Source organism: Peromyscus eremicus, chromosome 6 (genome assembly GCF_949786415.1).
Source record: "Peromyscus eremicus chromosome 6, PerEre_H2_v1, whole genome shotgun sequence".
NCBI lineage: Eukaryota > Metazoa > Chordata > Mammalia > Rodentia > Cricetidae > Peromyscus > Peromyscus eremicus.
In genome coordinates this window covers 30,243,539-30,268,239 of record NC_081421.1, presented here as the reverse complement: position 1 = coordinate 30,268,239, position 24,701 = coordinate 30,243,539, and the positions used below count along the sequence as shown (strand labels likewise).

Genomic DNA, 24,701 nt, shown 5'->3' with positions numbered 1-24,701 from the left:
GCGCTGCTTCCCTACATCTCTGGGCGGAGGCGCAGGCAGAGTAGTTTCCGAGGTCCCAGATGAGGACCTCCGCCCTCCTACTAGGCTGTGCCAGCCTTCTGCCCGCATCGCTTTCAGGGTAGGCTGGGGCAGCTCAGAGGAGACATCTGTGCCCGGGCACTGTACGCTCTCGCGTCGCCGTCCAGCACCTGCCCCGCGCCCCGGGTCTGCGGGAGCCGCCGCTGCCTATGCACATGCGCAGTGGCGCCGCCGGGAGCCCTGCCTCCGCCTCCGCCGCCGCCGCCTCCCGGTTCCGCAGTCACTTCCTGCAGCTGTTTCCCGGTGGCTCCGCTCCGACCGACTTTTGACAGTCAACCTCCAGCAGCCGAGCGGCCGGGCGGCGGCGGCGAGCGCGGAAAGTGGTCTTGGAGCGGGCAGCGGCGCGCGGCGGCTGCGGCCTGCCGGTTCCGGTGAGTGCGGAGCGCGGGTCGGTCCGCGCGGCTGCGTCCGTGTGCGCGTGTCAGCCTCGCCCGCGGCGTCCGGCGGGCCACCGAGCCCGAGCCCGCAGCCGTTCGCGCAGCCGCCTCGGCGACCCGGTGCTCCCCGCCGGCATCGGCGCGGGACCCGAGTGCGTGTGTGCGCGCCCAGCCCAGGAATGGCATAGGCGGGGGCGATGCTGCAGGGGCGCAGCTTTGAGTCCTAGGAGCAGAGCCCGGGTCGCCACGGCCTCCTCCCGGTCTCAGCCTCCTTCTGGGATGTAGAACAGCCTCCGGGGGTGCTGCTTTTTCTGCCTGCCGCGTTGTGGTGACCTCTGAGTAAGGTTCTCTCTTCTCTTCTCTAGAATACCCAGGGAGAGCCTTCCCTGCTTTACGCGGACGCCGGGAACCTGTTCCTGGATTTTCTTCTTTTCCCTGGGTCCGTTTCTGCCAAGGGGAGGGCTGTTTGCACTACAGCCTGAGAGGAGTAGGCCCCAGCCCAGCCATGGAAACGTGTGCTGTTGTCATTCATTTTACTTAAACCGGTACATGGTGGAGCTGTGATTTTTCTTTAGTGTCTTCTTAGCTCCTTTCCAAATTAGGACATCAAGCCTTGTGCATCCTTCTTGTATGCCATTGCACGCGTCCAATCGGATGGATTTTAAGATCTGAGAAGTATTTTTATATCGGCTTCTAAATTAGTCTCTTAAATTAATGCAGCAGTTTGAACGGATCCGAGTGTTATGGGTCTCTCTATTTAGAGTTTGTGCATTCACTGAAGCCTTGTTTTTATTTATTACCCAAATGTAATACCTGTTGTGATTGTTGCCTATAGATTTTTTTTTTGAGCGGGGTTAACCTTATGTTGATTATTAAATATAGCAGCAATATTTTTGAGGTCTCTACCCTTTCTTTGAACATTATGAAGATAAAGTGTAGTAATGGGCAAGCTTGCACTGTAAACACCCCCACCCCACCCCCACCGATGTTTTGCTCTGGAATTAGGCCTTTTGTGCCTCTGCCCTGAGGAGGGCCTTGCTTCTGCTGGAAAGCTGTTTGTCACAGTGGGGACAGCGCATGCTAGGGTTTCCTCAGGTGGGAGTAAGCTTGTAAGAAACAAGCCCAGGCATGTCTTGGCTGTAGGCTGCTTCAGTTCCCAGTGTATTTTTGCTGATTTTCTTTATCCGGATGTTTGGTACCCTGCTCTGTCCTTTCGCCATGACCTAACAGCATCGATGACCAAACAGAATGTGTGTGACAAGTTAGTGAATGACAGTCAGTTATGACTGAGCAGTTAAACTATTTTAAAAGATGGTTTTGTTCCTTGAGTTTCCTTACCCACCACCCCAGTATCCATAATCATCTTTGCTTTTTGGATGCCTTTTATTTATTTGGGAGAAATAATACTGTTTCAGAGAAACTTATTGTTTAAATGTTCTAAATCTGTATCACTTTTCTTTGTGTTTCCAGAGATATGGGCAGTTGAATATTATCCTTTTCTAGCTATTACGATTAATGAAAAGTACTGTTAAATTCTACGACTAACCATCTATTCATCTTGCTATTAACTATATGACTTTCCAGTCAGTGGCTCTTTCTCACTGTGTGTTTACCAAATGTGCTAAATAGACTTTTACTTTTTAAACAGTCCTTGAGTCATTTTAGTAAACCTGTTACCACCCTAGCCTACACATCTTCATTCCAGACAGAAACCTCAGCAGCTGAAGACACCACATCCTATTGACCAAGAAGAGTTTTAACAATAGTGAGAGTGAAGGAAAGTGTAGACTTTGAAATAAGGCTTCTAATTTAGATAATTAGAATCTGGAAAACTCGAAGGGTCTTTCCTGTGGTGGTCAGAACTAAAAGATGCCATCTGATTGGGGAGCAGGAGGAATCAGGGAAAGTTGAAGAGGGAGTGGGTCATAGTGGGTATTTTCTGAAGAAAACAGAATAGAGAGTGTTGGGAATCTCTGCTCCGGCCCCACACCTCCCATTCCAGACCTTGCTCTTCAGAAAGCCCACCAAGGGTCAGCTCTGCCACAGAGAGTCTCAAGACCAAGCCCACAGGGTATTTAAGACAGGGTCCCTAGACCTGCCATATGATTTTTCTCCTGCTCCTTCCTCCCCTCCCCCCAGGATCACCCAGGGGGAGGAGGGTGCTTTGCTCATTAAACCTGGACTTTTAATTCAGCCTGATCTGATTTATTGAGTCAGTGGAGAAACCCAGTATCAGGTATGGAAACCTTTCAGAGAGTGCCTTGGTTTCTTTTTTGTTGCCAATATAAAATACCCTGACAAAAGCCACTTAAGGGAGAAAGGGTTTATTTATTTTGTCTTACAGTTTAAGGCATAGTTACCATAGTGGTATAGCCTAGGCAGCAGGAGCCTGAGGCAGCTGGTCACACTATCATGCGGGGGCAGTCTCATGGGGCCCACAGTCAGGAGAGCAATGTGAGTGTTCAGTTCTCTCTCCTTTTGATGCCATCCTGAACCATGCAGTGGTACTACCCACTTTTAGGATGGGTCTTCCCAGCTCAACCTAATTAAGAAAATCCCTTTAGGCATGCCCACAGCCATCCTAATCTGGGTCACCTCTCATTGAGATGTCTTTTCTAGGTAATTCCAAATCCTGTCAAATTGACAAATGAAATTATAACCATCACTGTGTATATCTTTATTTAGTAAGAAAGGGGAGTGATACAAATGGCCTATAAGTCACCATAGGGCTTAGGACAGTGTGGTCCATTACTTGGTTGGACATTTTTCAATCTGGATGCTTTATCTTGATTGGATGATACTTTGAGAGATACTTTGATTTTACAAGGGCCTCAGGAGTATAGTCTAAGGCTGTATGGAGTAAATACATAAAATAGATTGCCTTTACGAAATGCCCTGAGTAGGGCTGAGGCCCTCCTCACCCCCAAGGCTAGCCTGGGTATGGAGGATGATGTTGTTGGCACCAAACAGGTGGTTGTGTGCAATGGAGGACGTGGGTGTAGTGTTGCCAGATTATCCTTCATTGCTAGATTCTGTGAAGCTTTTGATTTTTAAATATTGACAACTAATTCAACTTAAAAACAAAAGCAAAACAGCACACTGCCATCGGAGGTCCACAGGCTGTCAACTCCACCGTGCAGAGCTTAGCTGTTGTTGGCTGCTCAAGAGGAGACGGAGTGCGGCGCTCTTCCTACATCTCACCCACCTTTCAACTAGTTGTAGAAATGCCTTAAGCTCTGCTTGTGGCTGGGTGTGGCAGCACAGGACTGTCATTCCGGCACTTGGGAGGTGGGGACAGGACAGGAAGGTCAAGAGTTAAAGTTCTCAGCATAGCAAATTTGAGGCCATCCTGGGCTATGTGAGACCATCCTGGGCTACGTGAGACCCTGTCTTTAAAAACTGGTGGCTGGTGATGTGGCTCAGTGGTAAAGTGCTTGCTGCGCCCCTTAGGTACACGTGTGTGTACAGGTGGAGGAAGAGCTTGTGCCGTGGTGCACACACATAGTCACACATGGTAAAAACAAATAAGACAAAAATGCCTAAAAGAAAAAAAAAGAAAAGAGATTCTCAGAGGTGATAATCTTTTCTACTCTTGGACATCCTTTGGGTGGGAAGAGTTTCTTATGGGGCAGGGTGGGTTTTCTTTTTGGCTTCTTTATTTGTTTGTTTGTTTGTTTTTCTGGTGATGCATGTTACCATCAAGAGTGTTTCAGCACTCCGGAGGGAAGGGGTTCGGATGACCTTTGATGTCGAATTCCAGCCACGTGACTTTTCAACTTAATTGGATGTGGATGCAATGCTGCTAATGCCCATGGCCAGAGGGATGGCGTTTGGAACCGAGCCAAGCAAAATAAATGCAAATCTCTGAGCTATTCTCAGAGGATAACCTTATGTCAGTGGGGATAACCAGACAGGGAAAGTCTGCTAGGCTAAGGTTAAGGAGAGATGCCCCCAAAGGCGGGGTTAGAGAGGAGAAAGACTTGGGTGTCCTTTTCAGGTCATATTGCTGAGATCTCATTTTTCATTTTCTTCCCTGGCTGCTTTAGGTTTGAAGACTCCATCCCTCCTCACCCACTGGATTATGCCTGTGGCTTTCCTGCCTGATGATTCTCTTGCAGCAGGCAGGGCTTCCTCCACCTAAGCGGCCCTCGACCTCTCCTCCTATGTCAGTGGCTGCCAGGTCCACAAGGACCTTGCAGCTTCCACCACAGAAGCCTTTTGGGCAGGAGACATCCTTGCCTCTGGCAGGGGAAGAGGAGTTAGCTAAGGGAGGGGAGCCAGACTCTGCCCTGGAGGAGCTGTGTAAGCCCCTCTTCTGCAAACTCTGCAATGTCACCTTGAACTCTGCTCAGCAAGCCCAGGCACACTATCAGGTAAGAGAAGGAAAGAAAAGCAGCTGGCAGTGGGGTGAGCTTTCTGGGCGCTGTTTGGTTAGATGGTGTCAGTGGGGTGAACTTTCCCGGTGCTGTTTGATTAAATGGTGTTAGTTGGGTAAGTGTTTTGGGTTTTGGTTGGTTAGGTCATGAAGTGGGTGAGCATTTTGGGTGCTGTTTTGTTAGATGATGTCTTAGGTTTCTATTGCTGTGAAGAGAAACCATGACCATGGCAAGTTTTATAAAGGAAAACATTTAACTGAGGGTGGCTTACAGTTCAGAGTTTAGTCCATTCTTGTCATGGTGGGAAGCATGTAGCTTGCTGGTAGATATGGTGCTGGAGAGGTAGTTGAGAGTTCTATCTGGATTAGCAGGAAGCAGGAAGAGAGTGCCACACTGGGACTGGCTTGAGCATCTGAGACCTCAAAGCCTGTCCGCAGTGACACACTTCCTCCAACAGAGCCACACCTACTCCAACAAGGCCACACCTCTTAATAGCGCCACTCCCTTTGAGCGTTCAAATCACCACAGATGGTGTCAGTTGGGTGTGCATTTTGGTTGGAGGTGGGGGGCTGGTTGGTTAGATGGTGTCAGTGGGTGAGCATTTTGGGTGTTGGGTGGAGGAGCTGTCAATGGGGTGAACATTTTGGGCACTGTGTGGCCACAAGTTACCTATCCAGGTATGACCAGTTGAGACTGGGAAACTCAGAAGAGGTAGAGAATAGGGCACCATGTTTCACACCGTGGGTTCTGCCCGTGGTTCCAAGGAGAAATGTACTATATTAGTTCAGTGTAAAATTGTTCTCAGGTTTGTACAACTTGCATCAAGGCCACCTGCCACACAACTCTTACACTTTTTTCACTTCAGACTTTTTCTATGGGTCCTATTATAGCTGAGGCAAATACAGGCAAATACAATCATTATAAAAATATGATTATTTTATAAGAGAATAGTATGGTACTCAGTTACTGAGTCTTAACTTCATCAAAAACACACCTTAGTTTCTTTTAGTCATCTGAGTGAACTGATACTGAATATTAAGGTTTAAATCATTTTATCTCTGTAGAATAGCTTGTGGAAAAGGCCATTATAAAGGGTGTCATTGCCTAAGAATAAATGGGGAACTAGGAGAGGATGTAGGGTTTGTTTTGAAATTTTTATTTTAGTCTTAGGTATGTGTTTGTGTGTGTGTGCTGTGTGTTTACACATGTGCTTGTTGGTGTCTGCAGCAGCCAGAAGAGGAGAGTGTTTCCTTGAAGGTGGAACTGCAGGTGTTATGAGCCATCTGATATGGGTGCTGGGAAGCAACCGCCAGTCCTCTGCAAGAACTGCAAACACTCTTACCTGGGGAGCCATCTCTCTCCTCCAGCATTTCTTTTTATTTTATACTCTTGTCTGTATACAAATTGATGTTTTTCCTTTTTGGAGAAAAGAGACCTGAAAACAGAAACCTTCGAATGGAGGTTATCTCCTGGACCACTGTTGATTTAGTTTTTATCCCTGCTGAGACCACATGGCAGAAAGCTGTTAGCTATACAGTATTTTTTCTCGCCTGAAACTGTACTTTTCTGTGGCGACCTTCACTGCCTTCAGGTGGACCTCACTGAGGTGACAGAGAGTGGAGAAAAGACGGACGCTGTTTAGAAAAGTTGGGCTCCAGTGGGCAGATTCTCTGATGGGAATGCACGAGAATGCAGTGGCCAGGAAACTCAGCGTTAGAGCGGGAACAAGGCGGAGGCAGGTTAGCTACCCCTGGAGGGGGACTCCATAGGAGAGCAGTCTCAGGGTGCAGTCATCATTGTGGTGATTATTTCTGCACACCCTGCAAACACTAGTGCTCACATTCAGAGGACTAGGAAGGCCTTCTGATCTGAGGCAGGCCTTGCCATTCCTCGGAGTCTGAGGCACTGGGTCCTTGACATAGCTTTGCTCATGTCAGTAAGACATACTCACTCAGGAGTTCATCAGCTCCCCACACTTTTCTCCACTTTAAGGTTTTTGTTTACTTAATTTTGTTTTGATCCTAAAGATGGGTAATTGAGCACTGCATCTTGCCTTAGAAACATTTCCTTGGGAAGCAAAGGTCTGTTGCTCTGCCTTGTTCAGCTCTGTCCGCTGCCAGCAGCGGGGCGGAATTCATTGCAGCAGATCTTAGCACAGCCTTGGGTAATCAAGGCTTCTGTGTTTCTTTCCTATTTTCTTCTGTAGTCCCATCTCTCATCCCTGTGTGCTGCTCCCCGCGAGATGGCAGATACTGGGGGCTGCTTTTCCTGTCTTCTGTTCAGGTGGCATCTGTTATGATGACCCTTCTCAAACAGACATAAATGTAGCTCACCTCTGCCTTTATTCCTGTGAGATACTTCGTTTTCCGTAAAGAGTCACTTGCAAAAGTCAAGGATGAGTTGGATAGTTAAGATTTTTAGCTCTCTGAAGCCCTTCCTAGATTTTTATTGGGTATACACCTGCTTTTTGCCTTTTCATAGTTATTACCTTTTAGGGAAAATGAGGCAATGTGTGGCTTTAATGTGTTTGTGTGGGTTATCCTTCTACCTTGGGTTGCTTTTGTGACTCTTGTGTCTACACAGTGATAGAACCTCTTGCATGTTGCATGTGTTTTTACATGTTCCTGTATGTGGGTGCACGTGTGTGACTGTATTTGGAGGGCAGAGGTCCATGTTGGGTGTCATCTTCAATCATTATCCACCATGTTTTCTGAGATGGGGTCTCTTACCATACTCAGAGCTCCCTAATTTGGCTAGGCACTCTAGGGAGTTGCCTGTCTCTCTTCCTCCTTAGGGCTAGCCTGGTCTACACAGCAAGTTCTAGACTAGCCAGAGCTATTTAGTGAGATCCTGTCTCAAAACAAGCCAACAGAAACTAAATGTGTATGTCAGGGATCCGAACTCAGGTCCTCCTGCTCATGCACCAAAAGCTTTATTGACGGAGCCATCTCTCTGGTGCCTGAGATTTGGATTTCTGTGAGAGAAGTAGTCAGCACGAGAGTGAATAAGTAATCAGAGCGTGAGCATGTGGAACGGAGAACGTGACCCACCATGGAAGGAAGCCATTGCAGTGTTAGCCTGGAGCCAGCAATGGTGGCACCTGGAATTCTAGCTCTTGGGAGGTGGAGACAGAAGGAGCTACAGTTTAAGGCATTCTTGCTACACAGTAGCCAGGAACTCCAGAGCAGCCTGGGGTACTTGAGACCATGTTCTCATAAAACAAAAATGTCAGACTGAAAGATGGATCAGTGAGTAGGTCTCAATGGGTGGTGATAAAAGAAAGCTATTCGAGGCAGGGGTGACACCAGTGAGTGAGGACCCGCTAAGCACTTGAGGCTGAGGAGCAGCGAGTGCAGACTGGCAAAACCAACGGTTTACAGTGAAAGGAGCTGGCAGATGTAAAGCTTTATTTCAAGATGAAAAACCTGCCTTATAATTGTTATTTCAGGGTGATATCATGGGCATACATCTGTTATTTCAGTCACATGCTTGTAAGTGGAAAGGCCCTGTGTGAATGCACAATTCACTCCCTGAATTACCTAACCCTCTTTAGTGAGCTGATGCCGTTGAAATCGAAGTTTCATATTGCTCAGTGTGGTAAACAGCCATTGTTACCTGGAGTTCGACTGTATCACATTCCAGTGCTCAGGATACAGTGGCGATCGCTCTGTAAACACTCCCTCAGCCTCATCTCCATTTCTCCTGACATCTTGAGGCTCCCAATCAGGGGCTGCCTTCTCGAGCCTTGGGTGGTCATCACAGATGGTTTATACCCCAGGCTGTTTAGCCCCGTCGTTTAGCTTCGAAGCAGCCTCAGCTGAGTCATTTATTTTTTAATGAGGCTATCTAATTTTTCAGTTTTAAAATTATGGCTTTGGTTATAACTTAATTTAAAATCAAATTTTTGGAAGATAAATGAGTTTTCGTTTCATTGAAATTTATCTGCATGCTCAGATTACTTAGTGCAAGCCTGGCATGAAGAAATATAATAGGATTTCATCAGCATAAATACCCAGAGGAAGAGCTGCTTTGAGAAGGAGAGTAACAGAAAATATTTTTATATTTACGTATGTATGTGTGTGGATGGGGTCGAACTCAGGTTATCAGACTTTATCTGCTGAGCCACTTTAAAAAAAAAAGCAAATTACATGAATAAAGTTTACTAAGTGTCCACCTTGAAAGTTAGAAATTTATTTGCATAGTCACGTGAACAAGAACTAGTTACATGGAGCACTTTTCTGAAGTTTATCATCAAGGCAGATGGTGCTTGGTATCTGATGAGCGTCATGTTAGCTGCGCTGCTGAGAGAAGCTGAGTGGTTTTAGACCTCTGATGATAAACAGAATGTGGGCTGGGGAGACGGCAGAGTGGGAAAGTTCTGTGCCAGCTCAGAGTTCCGATCCCAGGCCCCCACATAGACGTTGGGTGTGACTCTCACCTGGAACTCCAGCCAGCCCTTGGGGGCCGAAAGAGTGGGGATGGAGGATGCCAGGGACTTGATGCCCAGCCAGTCTAGCCAAAAGGGCGAGCTCCAGGTTCAGCAAGAGATCCAACCTCAGACAACAAGACGGTGGAGAGCAATAGAGGAAGACACTTTGCATCAACTGGCTTCTGCTTATTCAGGAATGTACACACGCAGCGGTTGGATCTTCCCGTATATATTAAAATAGCGGCAACTTTCCCTTTCCTCTTCCCTCTGCTGTTTTCAGAGTTTGGCCTGGTATGATTGGACCATAAAGGCCTTTACTTCCTATTCACTCTCAGCCGGCAGGATTTTGGTTCCATTACAGTAGTCCACAGATTTAGACACAGTTTAACATCAACCGTCCAGGATTGCATGGATGTCAGTGTTTCTAATCTCAGTTTATTTTTTAATTACAAATTAACTTTATTATTTTATGTGTATGTGTGCTCTGACTACATGTATACTTGTGTACTACGTGTTTGCCTAGTGCCTGCTGAGGTCAGAGAGGATGCAGGCTCCCCTGGGACTGGAGTTACTGATGAGTGTGAGTCACTGTGTGGGTGCTGGGAACCACACCTGGGTCCTCTACAAGAGCAACACTCTCAACTGCTGAACCAGCTCTCTAGCCCTCAGCTCATTTTTATGTTTTCAAAGTTTTCTTACCCAAATGAACTAGGAATGGTCAGAATACTCTTTGGGTTTGGGGTGGTTTGTGCATTTTCCTAAGTGGTCTAGGCACTTAGGAATTGCTACAGATCTGGGCTGGAATCCTGATTATTGCTTTAGACCAGAAAACCTTTCCCTAGTCAACATCTGTAAAACACAAGACATTATTTTTCCTTGCAGGAGTGTGAGAATTGAATATTTTATGTTAGTAAGTTCTGATTCATTGAGATGGGTTCCTGTTGTTTAGAATGTTTTGGTTTAATGTTTCTATTGCTGTGATAAAACACCAGGACCAAAGACGGGTAGGAGAAGGTTTATTTCAGCTTACCACTTTTGGGTTACACTCCGTCACTGAGGGAAAAAGTGAGAACTGAAGCAGAGACCATGGAAGAATGCTGTTTATTGGCTCCATCCTCATGGCTTGCTTGGTTTGCTTTCTTTTTTTTTTTCTTTATTTTTGGTTGTTTTTTTTTTTTTTTTTTTTTTTTTTTTTTTTTTTTTTTTGTCAGAGCTGAGGACCGAACCCAGGGCCTTGCGCTTGCTAGGCAAGTGTTCTACCACTGAGCTAAATCCCCAACCCCTTGGTTTGCTTTCTTATACCTTCTACACCCCAGGATCATCTGCAAAGGGTGGTACCTCCCTCAGTGGGGTGGGCCCTTCTGTCAATCATGAATCAAGAAAATGCACTACAGACTTCTCTACAGGCCAGTCTTCTGAAGGCATTTTCTCAGTTGAGATTCCCTCTTCCCAGATAGTCAAGGTTGTGTCAAGTTGACAAAAAACCAGCACAACTGACCACTTGTCATTTAACATACATCACTTATTAAACCATAACCTGTCCTTTCTTATTCATCCCCACAATCTCATATGAATGTTATAATTTAAACATAGTGTAATGTGAAAAGTCCCTCAGTCTTTAAAGTACTTCAATACTTTAAAAGTCCATTTTTTTTTTTTTAAATTCAACATCTCTTAAAAGTTCAAAGTCCCTCTAAAATACCTAAAGACTTTCTGAGATGGGCCTCAGAGCTTTGGGTTCCTGTAAAATAGGAAAAAAAAAAAGTTAAATACTTTCCTACTCACAGAGGAAAGAACCAGGGCACAGTTAACATTTAAAATCAAAGCAAGATCGAAGTCTGACAGCATGAAGCTCTGGGTCCGACATCTGGGACTCATGGTCTTCTGGGCTCCAGAGGCCTGAGCAGCTGCCGGTCTCGGGCTCTGCCGTCCACAGCACATACGGCTTGTCTCACAGGCTCAGGCGGGCTCCACTCCACAGCTGCTGCTGTGGTCCTCCCATGGCACTGGAGTCTCCAAAGTGCTGGTATTTCCACTGGAGATTGACCACACCTTCACAAAAAGCCTGTCCTGGGCTCTCTTCAGAGCCTTTGACTCTGCCACATGGTGACACACCTCAGCTTCTCTTCATGACCCTTCAGTCCTGGGGCTTCTGCTACAACTGAGGCTTCACCTTCACCAGTAGCCTCTCCTCACTTCTCACAGTGCCAAGCCTCAGCTGCTCCCCGTGACCCCTACATGCCATCAAGACCAGTACCACTTGAGAAACTTACACATTACCAAGTTAGGCTGCCAGTGCGAGGTACAGCCTTGGCCCGCTCTAGACTACAGCTTGTGTGTGCGGACTCTGAGGAAACACTCCCCCGAAGACTTTTCACCTCAGTGGTGCCAGTCTCTTCTTAATCACAGCTGATTTTTCAGCCCCTGCTGACCAATTAGTGGTTCTGGTCTCTTGTTAATCACAGCTGAATTCTTCAGTTTCAGCTGACCAGAGCTGCAGATTCTTAAGTCAGAACAATGAATGTTCCTGATAGAGATGGTTCCCTCTGAACTTCACAAGCCAGGCCTCCATCCTCTGCGCTCACATCAGCATTAGCTTCTAAGTTCCCATAAAAGTCCTTCCACAGTCCTCCCCAGAACAACATAGTCAGGCCTGTCACAGCAATACCCCACTCTTGATACCAGTTTGTGTCTTAGTTAGGTTTCCATTGCTGTGATAAAACACCATGACCAAAACTAAGTTGGAGGGTGATATTTCACCTTACAACTCTCAGGTCACATCTGTCACTGAGGGAAGTCAGAGCAGGAACTTAAGGCAGGAACTGATGCAGAGGACATGGAAGAATGTTGCTTATTGTCTTCCTCCTCTTGGCTTGCTCAGTTTGCTTTTATATATACCCAGGACCAACTGCCCTCTGTTGGCATTGCCCCAGTGGGTTGGTCCCTTCCTCATCAATTGTTAGTCAAGAAAATGCCCCATAGACTTGCCTGAAGGTCCATCTTAGTTAAGGAAGTTTGTTTAATTAAGATCCCTTCTTCTCAGATATGTCTAGGTTGTGTCAAGTCGACAAAACCCAACCAGCACAAATGTGGCAGAACCGTATTTCATTTTGTTGCTTTAGAAGGCTATACTAAGTGAAGAAATGCAGTGGTCTTACTATTGCAGCTGCTGTCATAGTGACTAGGACCTTGTATGAGTAAATAAAACTTCATCTCCTAGTCTTTCTCCAAAGATGCTGTCCTACATCTAGACACCAGTTTATCTGTTTGCTTGGGCAGCTCTGGCAATTAAACCTAGTGCCCTGAACATGTTAGGCAAGTACTTTACTACTGAGCTACATCCCCAGCCTTTTAAACCTTTGATTTTGAGACAAGATCTCACCAAGTTGCCCAGTTGGATTTGAACTCACAGTTGTCCTGCCTCAGTCTCCCCAGCAGCTGAATTACAAGAGTACCTACAGGTCCTACATCCTGAGTATCTTAAAGGATCCTCATAAGAATAATTCAACCAATAGATGAGGTCATAGAAAATGATCCTTAGGTACAAATGTGATTTTTATTTCACTGGAAGTCTGTGAGCTTGGTCCGTTTACCTGAGGAGGAACCCTTGCTGGTTCTCTTGTTCTGCTGTCTGGATCACCAGATGGCAAGGGCTTCCAGTCCTTGTTTTGGCTCTGTTAGGGGACAGCAGCTCTCTTTATCCAGTTATTATCTGGATCCTGGCAGCCTGCTGCCTCTCCAGCTGAGTCCATCCGCTTCTCATTTCCCCCTTCAGAGAGACATCCTTGCTCGGGACCAGTTGGACTCTCCATCCTGTGCTCTGGATTTTGCCAGCTTTCCCCGTCTCTTTACTTTCAGATTATAAAAAAATAAAATAGGCTAGGTCTCTTCTGAATATATTGAAATACCAACAGCAACCTTCCCTTTACTTTTTTCTTTTTAAGAAAAATTATTATTTATTCTTCAAAAATTTCACACATATACAATGTATCTTGGTCATAGCTACCCCAAGTTTCCCCGCCAACTCCCCTGTCCCGTCTCAACAATCCCTCTCCCACCTTCATGCCTTTTTTCTTTTTACTTCTCACCATTATTTGTATTTTTTAATATTTATTTACTTTGGTTTTTTTAAGACAGCGTCTCACTTTGTTGCTCTGTCTGTCTTGGAGCTCACACTGTAGACCAGGCTGGTTTTTAACTCCCAGAGATTCACCTGCCTCTGCCTCCCAAGGGATGGGATTAGAGGCGTGTGCCACGATGGCCAGCTCATTATTTTTAACACATACTATTTTATTCATTCATTGAGCTTTCAGATCTGTATACACAATGTATTTTGATTATATTTACCTCCCGTTCCTTCCTCCAGCTCCTCCTTCCTTGCCGCTCCCAACTTCATGTCCTCTTTTTTTTTTCCTTTTAAAAAAAATGAGCTCCTGAGTCTGATGATGTGTTTGGGTATGGGGCCCAAAATGCATGTCCACTGGGCATGGACGACTTCATAGAGTCCACACATCTGAAGAAAAATGACTCCGCCCCACCAGAAGCTCTCAGCTGCCAAGAGCTTCTCAGCTGCAGGTGGGAACTCATGAATCCCACCACATCCGTGCTGGGATGTTACCTGGCTTGATCTGGTGTAAGTCTTCTACAGCTGCTCTAAGTTCCTGAGTGCATGTTCAGAAGGCAGCATTTCATAGCTCTCCTTCCCGCTCTCCGGCTGTTAAATTCTTTCTGCCCTGCCCCCCCTTCCACCATATTTCCTGGTCCCTTTGGGGTCACCAGTGACTTTGCAGGCCAAATCTGGTTGAGTCTCTCTTAACATCTTGGTGACATTTGGTACTGGTAACACTTTCCCTCTCAAACAATTTAAGAAGATATCTTTTTCCTCAAAGTCATGTCTGTGGAACAAGGACCTTACTGTGATGACAAAGTGGGATGCTTGCTGACATTTTCCACACCGTCTGTGTCTTTTCCTTTTTTCTAGCTCTCAGCTTGGATTGGCCGCAGTTTTATGGTTTACACTAGGAAGATTGGTTATAATTTTGTCTAGTCTGTTATCAAAATAAGTGTTCCGCGCTCTGTTTACAGGTTGGTTCCAGCTGTTGAAGACTGACCTTGGGCCTTGGCCTCCTTGTGAGTGGAGAAACACTGTCCAGTGCAGCTGTTTCCTTCTATTTCCACCTAGGTCGGACCCCAGGTACTCGGGTGTTCACGTGGATAGCATCGAAATCGCTCACAAGGATGTCTTCTTTATTTTGATCCATATGTGGATTATAAACTTGAAATTGTGTCATTTTCCCTTGACTTTCTATTAGGTTTCTTGAGAGCAGGAAGAAGAATCATATGCCCTAAAGAAATCCTTCACCCTCTTTCCTCCCTGTATTACCTCTTCAGTCTTTTTCCTGTTTTTAATCATTGCGTGAGGCCCACTGGTTTGCTCTTGTGATTTGTATGGGTTGTTTCACATTTGGATCCTGATTCCTTGTGTAGCCTTTCCTATTTCCTGGAGTTTTTAGTTGCTTTTCTTTCCTTCTTTCTCTGATATCATGTGTGTTATAGCCCCCTCCACACACTCCCACCCACATTATCTCAGAGAACGCTCCTTTTTTAATGTACATCTCTATCTTAGCCATTTTTTTACTCTTTTGTCCTCTGGATTGCTCCATACCTGTCAACTGTTCCTTGGCCAACTATTTTCTAAATATTATTTTCTTTTTTCTTGTTCCCCACCCCCATTTTGTTTATTCAGAGTATAATATAGTCACAGTGTCCAAGGAAGAGAGAACAAACATAACTGTGTATCCTCACTGTGTTCATTCATTTTATGTTACCTTGACTCAAGCTTGAGTCATGTGGGAAAAGGGCCTCGAATGAGAAAATGCCTCTATAACTGTCTGTAGGCGAGGCTGTAGGGGGGCATTTTTCTTGATGAATGATTTATGTGCAAGGGCCCAGCCCACTGGGTGCAGTGCTATACCTGGGCAGCTGGTCTTGAATGGTATGAGAAAGCAGGCTGAGCAAGTCCTGGGGAGCAAGCCAGTGTGCAGCATCCCTCCATGGCTTCTGCCTCCGTTCTTGCTGACTTCCTCAGTGATGGACTATAAGCTATAAGATGAAGTAAGTGCTTCCTTTTTTAAGTTGCTTTTGGTCTTAGTGTTTTATCATAGTAATAGAAACCCTAACTAAGACACCAACAAACCCTACTTTTAAATAATATGAGGGAGTAACAGGAAGTAAAGATTTCTCAGCTCTTATATTTCAAAAAAGTGTCTGCATTTTGTTTCGTATTGGAAACATAGCTTAGCTCTGGGTTGAGAATTAAAGCTCGTTTCCCATTGTTTAGACTCGTCTAATATTGAGGAGAAACCTTCCTCCAGGTTTTATTCCTTTGTAGGTGACCTGCTTTAATTTTCTCTCCTTTGGTTTCCCCTTTGTCTTAGTCACGGTTCTTTTGCTGTGAAGAGACACCACGACCACGGCAACTCTTATAAAAGAAAACATTTAACTGGGGGAGGCTTGCTTGCAGTTTCAGAGGTTTGTAGCTGGAAGTTTTCCTGTGTCCCTCCTGGCCCACAGCAGCTTATAAAATAATCACTCAGAGGCTTAGTAATAATTACAAACTGTTTGGTCTATGGCTCAGGCATTTTGCTAGCTAGCTCTTACAACTTAACTCAACCCATTCCTGTTAATCATGTTTTGCCACGTGGCTTCGTGGCATTACCTGTTCTCTCACATCTTGCTTCTCCTGGTGATGGCTTGCAGCATCTCTTTGGACTCTGCCTTTCTTCTCTCTCTCTCTTTGATTTCCCACCTGGCTCCATTCTGCTCTGCCATAGGCCAATGCAGCTTTGTTTATTAACCAATGGGAGTAACACATATTCACAGCATACGGAAAGACATCCCCCAGCAGAGGTTCAGTCCATTATCATCATGGCAGAGAGCATGGTAGTGTGCAGGCAGACATGGTGCTGGAGCTGAGTGTGCTACATCTTACAGGCAACAGGAAGTTGACTGACAGTCACACTGAGGGAAGCTTGAGCAAAAGAGACCTCAAAGTCCACCCCCACAGTGACACACACCTCCAACAAGGCCACACTCCCTAATAGTGCCACTCCCTGTGGGGGCCCTTTTCTGTCAAACTCCTGTAAGGTTTTAGGCTTTTCTTTTTATTTGTTGAGTCTGAAATTTCACATTGATGGACGTGTCTGGGTCTGGGTCTTTAAAATTTGTTCTGGACAGCACTAGTAGATCCTTTCTATCTATTTTCATCCATTGTCTTAGCTTTGGAGATAGTTCAATTTTTTAAAAATATATCCTCTTTCCTCCCTCCCCCTTTCTGGAAACCTTATAATCCCTTTCCTTTGACTGATGGCTTTCTTCTTGCGCCCCCCACCCAATTTATTAAAATATAGTGATGTACTGATAAATACTTTATATATTTTGGATTTTTGACTGTTATTTTTATGCAGTATCTCTGTTTATCCCTGGGGCTACCATTCTGTGACCCTCCTCCAGGGTTGCCAGGTACTGTAGATGGTACCACTTTATATGTATCATGTTTTCCTACACATGCATTCACAAGTTTAACTACACATGTGTGCACATGACTGTAACTTCTGTAGTTTGAGGGTGGCAGTGGTTCTAGCATGGACTTCCTCGTTGATGATTATTTTATTTATTTATTTATTTATTTTGGTTTTTTGAGACAGGGTTTCTCTGTGTAGCTTTGCGCCTTTCCTGGAACTCACTTGGTAGCCCAGGCTGGCCTCGAACTCACAGAGATCCTCCTGGCTCTGCCTCCCGAGTGCTGGGATTAAAGGCGTGCGCCACCACCGCCCGGCGATTATTTTTTTACTCTTACTCTTTGGCTCTTTGGGGAGCCTGTCACCCAGGTCCCAAGTAAATACACAGAGGCTTATTCTTTCTTATAAATGCCTGGCCTTAGCTTGGCTTGTTTCTAGCCAACTTTTCTTAACTTACCCATCTACCTTTTGCCTCTGGGCTTTTACCTTTTTCTATCTCTGTATATCTTTTCTTTCCTTCTTATTCCGTGTCTGGTTGTGTAGCAGCTGGGTGGCTGGCCCCTTCTTTTCTGACTCCTTGATCCTCTCTTTCATCCCCAGGTGTCTCCTCCTATTTATTCTCTCTGCCTGGCAGCCCCGCCAATCCTTTCTCCTGCCTGGCTTTATTAAACCAATCAGGTGTTTTAGACAGGCAGAGTAACACAGCTTCACAGAGTTAAACAAATGCAACATAAAATAATGCAACACATCTTTGCATCATTAAACAAATGTTCTACAGCATAAATGACTGTAACACACCTTAAATTAATATTCCACAACACTTTCCTTCCTTCACAATTCATGGATAAATCTGCGCTCAGCATGGACACAAGCCACCCTGGAACATTGTTTTTCTTTCCTTGTCTAGTTGAGAATTTTTCCTTTTTCACTTCAAGTGAGTGCTTACCAGTTTCTCTCTGTTGTACATGAATGCCAGCATTGTAGTGCTTATACCGTGGTGCCATCATTAAGTGAAATGAGGTTTTTGGCACACGGGTATTGTGATACAGTGAGTGACATCCATCACCTGGTTGGTGACTAAGGACTGAGGTGGTAGCAGGTTGAGCATAGGTAGACCAGAGGAAGAGATGAGTCCCATCCAGGCAGACGAAGCATGGCAGCTGGGCATTTTACCAGGGCGTTCATAATTACAAGCATTTTAAAATGTGTCATGGATTCTCCAAGTGGATGATTGTCCCCTGTTATGGCACTTTCTTATGGCTTTGGAAAACATTACTACTATTTTTAGTTTGAGTCATGTTAGACCTGTAGACTTATGCTTCATCCAGTTTGCCCAAGTAAATAGTCTACATAAAAGTACAGTTATCAACACTGAGAAACAAATACTCTGCGGGGTGTGTGGCATGTAGATAAGCCTAGCACTTGGGAGGTGGAGACAGGGTGGTCATGTGTTCACCTTGGCTTCACAGTGAGTTCCAAGCCAGCCTGAGCTACCTAGCCTGCAGAAGCAGCAACAAACGCAACCAAAGCAAACCAAAGAGCCAATGCTGATGGAAACCTTGTGCGCTCTGCGCTCAACTGTTTCTGTTTCCCCTGCTGTCTACGCATAGTCCCTCCTGCCTCTGGTGTCCAACCCTGAATGAAAACTGACGTGTAATTTTAATGTTTTCTTTAACTTGGACAGTCCAGTCCTCCACCACCTCCTCTTCTTCCTCTTTGTCTTCTTTAATGGTCTTACAGTTTTTGAAGAAGTGTTTTGTAGAGGGTTCCAGATCTTGCCTTGTTTACCTGAGTTCAGGTTCTGTGTTTTTTGGCTGTAGTACTACAGACACGATGCTGTGGGTCCTTCCTGCTGCATGAGTCATGAGTGGTTCTCATGGTGTTAATTATCTCTCAATTAAGGTGGTGCCTACAAGGATCTCCTTGGAAAAGACACTGTTTATCTGTTGACTAAGGATCATGTGGAGACCATTTTGAGACCACATGTGTGTTTTTATTTCTCATCACACTTTTGCTTCGTTACTGATGATTCTTGTCTGCAGAGACTGTTAATTACAGTGGGGCTTGCCAGATAGTGTTGATGGGAAGGGGTGGTGTTGGGGATGGGACCAGGACTTTGTTCTTGTGAGGCCTGTGCTCTTACCACTGAGCTATGCCCCTAACCCCTTCTCAATTCTTAGTTTTGAGATACTCCTGTGTTTACTGCTCTCATTGGCGCCATGAACCTGGGAGAGCAGAGCCTAAACGTGAGGCAGACAAACATCTCATGCAATAGCCAACTTTATTTAGAGAATCAGACAACTTATCCTCTGAGGGTTAGGAAGGGTCATTGAGTGAAATGTACAGTCAGAGGATAAACTGCATGTGGCAAAAACGTGTTTTTCATAGAGGCAGGTGAATAACAGCAGCTGAAGTCAACTCACTCCATCCACCACACCTGGGAGGGGCACAAAAACACATTCCAAGAACAGTTCTGTGTTTTGAAGGAACTGAAGTCACAAGACTCATCTTCTTTTCTTGGGGTTTTCTCACAAGCGCTCAGAATTCCCCTCCCATGACTCCATTCTTGGACTGTGTTCCGACACTCCTGTTACCCAGGCAGGCCTGGAACTTGTGAGACCTCTTTCCTCAGCCTCCCAACTAGTCGAATTACAGGCGTGTAACACCATGTCTCTTTTGTTTGTTTGGTTGGTTTTTGAGATAGGCCCTCACTATGTAGCCTTGGTTGGCTTGGAATTCACTATATAGACAAGGCTGGCCTTGAACTCACAGAGATCCACTTGCCTCTGCTACCTCAGTGCTGGGATAAAAGGCATGTTCCAACACGACCGTCTACCATTACGTCTTTAAAAAAGTGGTCCATTGACTCCATTTCCCCTAATTCTGTGTCTTCCTCCTCTGCCCCTGCGGTGGCCCCTTCTCTGGGAGCTCTTCTGTGAAGCCTGTACCATTTTCTCCACTGCCCGCTTTGCAGCCCTTCCTTAATCCACCCCGCTTGACCTTTCCTCTAGTGTTGCTCCATGGAAGTGATCCCTTTTGACCTCTGTCTTTTCAAGTCCCCAGATCACTTGGTTCTGACTGTACTCACCTTAGGTTCCTGTCTTGTGTGTACCCTCTTGTTCTCCATGAGTTGTCTTACTGCTTTAAGATCCCCTCCCCCCGCTTTCCTAGGTTTCGTTTTCTTTTTTAAAGTTATCCCTGCCATACTACCTGATTCTTTTATTATTGGTTACCTGTTGTATGTCAGAAAGCATTCTAGGCATGGAAGAAAGCAGGATGGTTGAGGTCCTTATTTTTAAGGACTCTACATTTCAGAGGAGGGAAAAAGAGAAACAAATCATATGATTTGGGGCTGTGGTGAGTGGTACTACGTTAAAGTGAAATCAGGTGATGTGATACTGTGATGGACACATGTATGCACGTGCGGCAGGCAGGGGCAGCTGTGGTCCATTCATGAGTTGTGTTACAAGTTGACACTTCACGATCAGAGTGATCCAGCCTTGCAGAAGTCTGAAAGAGCTAGCTACCTCCTGGGCAGAAGCCACAGTAGACAAAGGCCCTGAAGCCAGCAGCTCAGGAGAACAGGCCAGTAGGATAGGAGAACGGCCAGCAGGGAGAGGATTTGGGGAGGACATAGACCTGGGAGGTGGGTGGGGTCAGGCCTTAAAAGATCTGTCAGTGAGATGTTGGTAGATGTTCTTTGTGGTGCTGGAGAATCAAACCTAGGGACTTGCCCATGCTGGACAAGCACTCTCCTGCTGAGTACATACCTAGCCAATACTGGATTAATATTGATTAAGAGAGGCAGGCTGCATGGTTTGATTTATGCCTTCAATCATCACTGGCTTATGAGAATTACAAAGGGACAGGACTGGGAGCAGAGCGGGTGGGGCTGTGGCCGCATGTACAAGGTGTTGGCAGTTTGAGTTACTATATAGTTGGTGTAACTGAGAGAAGTGGAGTGGCTGGGGGGGTGTTTGAAGGCAGGCCGACAGGACTTGTCAATAGATTAGGTGTGCCAGGTTTACGGAAGTGTGGATTCAAGCACAGGAGGGGCCTCAGCAGTTTTTTCAAGTAATGGGTGGGTGGTGGCATTTACGGACATGTGGAGGACTTGGGTGGTGATGAAATGTCCTGTTAGAAGGACTCAAGAGTAAAGTTCATGTTCCTTTTAAGACCCCAGAATGTGGCTGACAAGAAGGTATTTGGGAATGTGAGTCTGAAGGTCAGAGATGCAGCCATATTCTGGGGACCCATAAATTTATTCATTGTCTTAGTGCTGGGATGTAGCTCAGTTGGTGAATGTGTGCACAAAGCCATGGGTTGATCTTCTGTACCACATACACTAGATGTGAATGTGTGTACAAAGCTGTGGGTGTGCACAAAGCTGTGGGTGGATCTTCTGTACCACATAAACTAGATGTAATTCAGCATACCTGAGGTAGAGGCCCGGGGATAATGCTCTCAAGGTCATCTTCAGCTGTATAGTGAGTTCCAAGCCAGCCTGTGCTATGAGAGACTGCCTCAGAACAACAGCAAAGAACACCCCCACTCCCCCACCCTCTCCACATCTATTCATTGTCTTAGAAAGCTGTGAGGCCAGGCAAAGAACTAGAGTTGGAGCACAGACAGAGAAGAGAGCCAAGGGTGGGCCTTGGGCCCAGCAGAACTCAAGGTCTGATAGAGGAGGGGAGGTGGGAAGAGGAAAGAGGGAGCCACAGAAAACCACGTGCTGAGAGGGACTATTTCCGGAAGGAGGGAGATCGATGGTGGTGTGCTGCTAAGAGCTCATTGAAGGTACAACCATAGAGGGGACTGTAAACTTGACTCTGGTAGTTCCTCAGGGATGGTGTAGCCAGAGCATTTGGATGGCAGGGGATGGAACTTAGCTGTCTTTTGGCTGTGTGCTGGTCCTTAGGAGTTAGCAGGTAGCAGATGGTAAATGTTGGTATGTAGGCTTAAATTTTACAACATGGTTTAACAAGTGATGAACTGTCTCACCCTTACTCAGAGTGCTTTTAAAGATTTTACTTTTATTTATGTGGGTATGCCTGCATGAATGTATGCACATCGTGTGTGTAGGAGCTTACAGAGGCCAGAAGAGGGCATCAGTCTCCTAGAACTGCAGTTATTGTGAGCTGCTGATGTGGGTGCTGGGAACTGAACCCAGGTTCTCTATAGCAGTGGCAAGCTCTTTTCATTTCTGGGCCATCTCTCCAGCCGCACCAGAGGGCTTCTGAACGGTGCCACCAGTTTATATTTATTTATTAGCTCAAGGAACATAGTTGTGTGAATTATAACTTAAAAAAAAAAAAATACCCAGCATGGTGAGAAAGACCATTCTGAGTTGGCAGAAGTTCATAGTGCAGCCACAAGCCACCATGGTGTGTGCCCACCCCACTGCGGTTCCTCCTCTGTGAGGCACGGGTGATGCCAGCAGATTCTTAACAAGGTTTCTGTGAGCAGTGAATGAACTGAGGCCCATCAAAGTCCTCTGTATGAAGTGATGCTCCGTAAGTGCTGTTTTTGTAAAAATGATTGGATTAGCTATCTCATTATGGATTCTGAAATCAGTTAGCTCAGAGCATCGCAAGGTCCTATGGACACAGTGGTGTGTGAATGGGGACCAGCTTCAGGGAGGATGTGGCACCGTGGCAGGCAGGGCTTCTCTAGAAACTGAGAAGAAGTTAATTTCTTTGGCCTCAGTCTTTTATCTTTTCCAGATGAATATAACTGTTTTCTTAGAACCAAATGATAGCCTATATCCTGCTTAGTTATTATTGTCACCTTGACGCAGCCCTGGGAAGAGGGAACCTCAGTTGAGGAATCGCTTCCGTCAGGTTGATCTGTGGCCATGACTGAGAGGTTGTCTTGATTGATGATTGGGAGCTAGGCCACAGCAGGTGGTGCCATCTTTACCTGGGCAGGTGGATCTGGGCTGTATAAGAAAGCCTGCGCATGAGCCAGTGAATAAGCCAGAAAGCAGTGTTCCCCCATGGTTTCTCCTTGAGTTCCTGCTCTGACTTAGTGATGCACTATGACCTGGAAGTGTAAGCTGAAATCAACCCCTTTCTCCACCAAGTTCCTTTTGGTCATGGTGTTTACCACAGCAGCAGACTCCAGCCTATGATAGATTTGCTGGAGTCAGATCTGGCGGGGGTCTGTTGTCCTGGGTGTTCAGGAAAGACTGCATACCTGTGTGAGTGTGCTGATTGCCTCCGATAAGCTGTCCTCTTTGTATTTACCTCTAGGGTAAGAACCATGGCAAGAAACTCCGGAATTATTATGCAGCCAACAGCTGCCCTCCTCCAGCCAGGGTGAGCAGTGTGCCAGAGCCTGTGGCCACACCCCTCGTTCCTGTCCCTCCGCAGGTGAGCAGCACACAGTGAAGAGGCTGTCACACACACGTGGTCGTGAGTACAGGTCCTGTGACTGTCGGTCAGGGCCAGTCTGGGCAACACCCCGAAAGGTTCTCGGTACTCTTAACTCCTTGAGCTGTGTCTGCCAACATTTTTGAACCTTGAGATCTCTCATTCGACTTGACCGTGATGTGCGAGATGATGGAAAAATATTGTTATGTCTATTTTTGTGTGTCTTTTAGAATTCTAGGTTAAATGACCATGTGATGATATCTAGGCTTTGCCCTAGGGGAAATGGTTAAGTGGTTAAGTGAGAGATGGTTAAGTGGTTAAGAACACTTACTGCTCTTGCAGAGGGACCTGGATTCTGTTCCAGGCGCCCACATGGTGGCTCACAATTGTCTGTAACTCCAGTTCCTCGTCTGTTCTGAGGGCAACAGGTACACATGATGCACACAGTATGTGTAGACAGCAAACTTGAATGCATAAAGTAAAATAAATCTAAAAAATTCCACTGAAGGATTACTTATCTTGAGTACTTTTGATACTGTTTTAAATCCTGCACACTAGATAAATTTATAATTGGCTTTACTCTAGTCCTGGGTCCTGGCCTCATTTAGTATTTGCCGTTACTTGGAAGTGTTGGCCTTATTATTCAAAGCTTGGTCCATGGGCCAGCAGCATGGGCCTCATGGGGGCTTTATTAGAAGCCTGGAAAAGCTGAGGAACTTTCCATGATGTTGCATATTTTGAAATGTTGTGGAGCAAAAATTTTGCGTCATCTTAGCCTGGTGTTCCCAACTACCAAGGTATAATGTTACTTTCCTGAGTGTTTCTCTGCTTAAAATGTGTGTAGGTGGCCCTGCCGAGCCTCCTCCTCAGACCTACAGGAAATAAGATACATTAAAAATGGCAGCAGGGACGCTTCCAACTGAGTGGTTTTCACATTATGAGTTCCTTCAGGATGGATGCCCTAGAGTCGGGTGGCTGTTCCCTTCCTTCTTAGCAAACAGCCTGGCCCACCTTGTTGTTTAGCACAGACCTCTGTGAAGTATGAAGATACCGTACTATCCCCAGAGGACCTTCTCTTCCAGGTCAGACAGTGCTGTTTTTTGAACTGTTCTAGATAAGGTATGGTCTCCACAGTCTTAACCATATATTCACTTGTAGTCCAAATTTGCTTTGTAATTTTTGTTGGCCTAATGGGATTGAATCCTGACAGTGTTTGGATTCTTTTAACATGTTGTCTGGCTTCACTAGGTCTTTCCCCTGGTTATATAGCCACAGGAGGTTTGGGGAGTTTGCAGGACTGGAGCTTTCTAAACTTTGCAGCTTTGGGTCTAGGTGGGCTGCTCAGTATACAGGTGGTGCTCAGTAAGTGTTTATTGGGGGATTTTGAGCAGACTTCCTTTTCTCTGGGAAGATTTTAGCCTCACTTCCTTACTGCCTCCTGCCCTAAATGTCTACACTTTGAAAACATTTCTTCAGTGGATATAGCATCACACTAGTTGGTGCTTTGGTTCATAGGTAATTGTAATCTCTTTCCCTGGAATTACTTTCTT

At 45.7% G+C, this 24,701-nt stretch overlaps 1 protein-coding gene across 2 annotated transcripts in view; it reads left to right on the top strand.

The window, feature by feature from the left end:
• The first annotated feature begins 255 nt into the window (after nt 1–255).
• The window catches only part of Zmat3 (zinc finger matrin-type 3), a 28,758-nt gene continuing 4,312 nt past the window's right edge, over nt 256–24,701 (top strand). For both annotated transcript variants that reach the window (XM_059265327.1, XM_059265326.1), the window contains exons 1-3: nt 256–449; nt 4,502–4,828; nt 23,032–23,151. In XM_059265327.1, the coding sequence (XP_059121310.1) occupies nt 4,559–4,828; nt 23,032–23,151 (390 nt within the window). In that variant the 5' untranslated portion in view covers nt 256–449; nt 4,502–4,558. The remainder of the gene's footprint in view (nt 450–4,501; nt 4,829–23,031; nt 23,152–24,701) is intronic.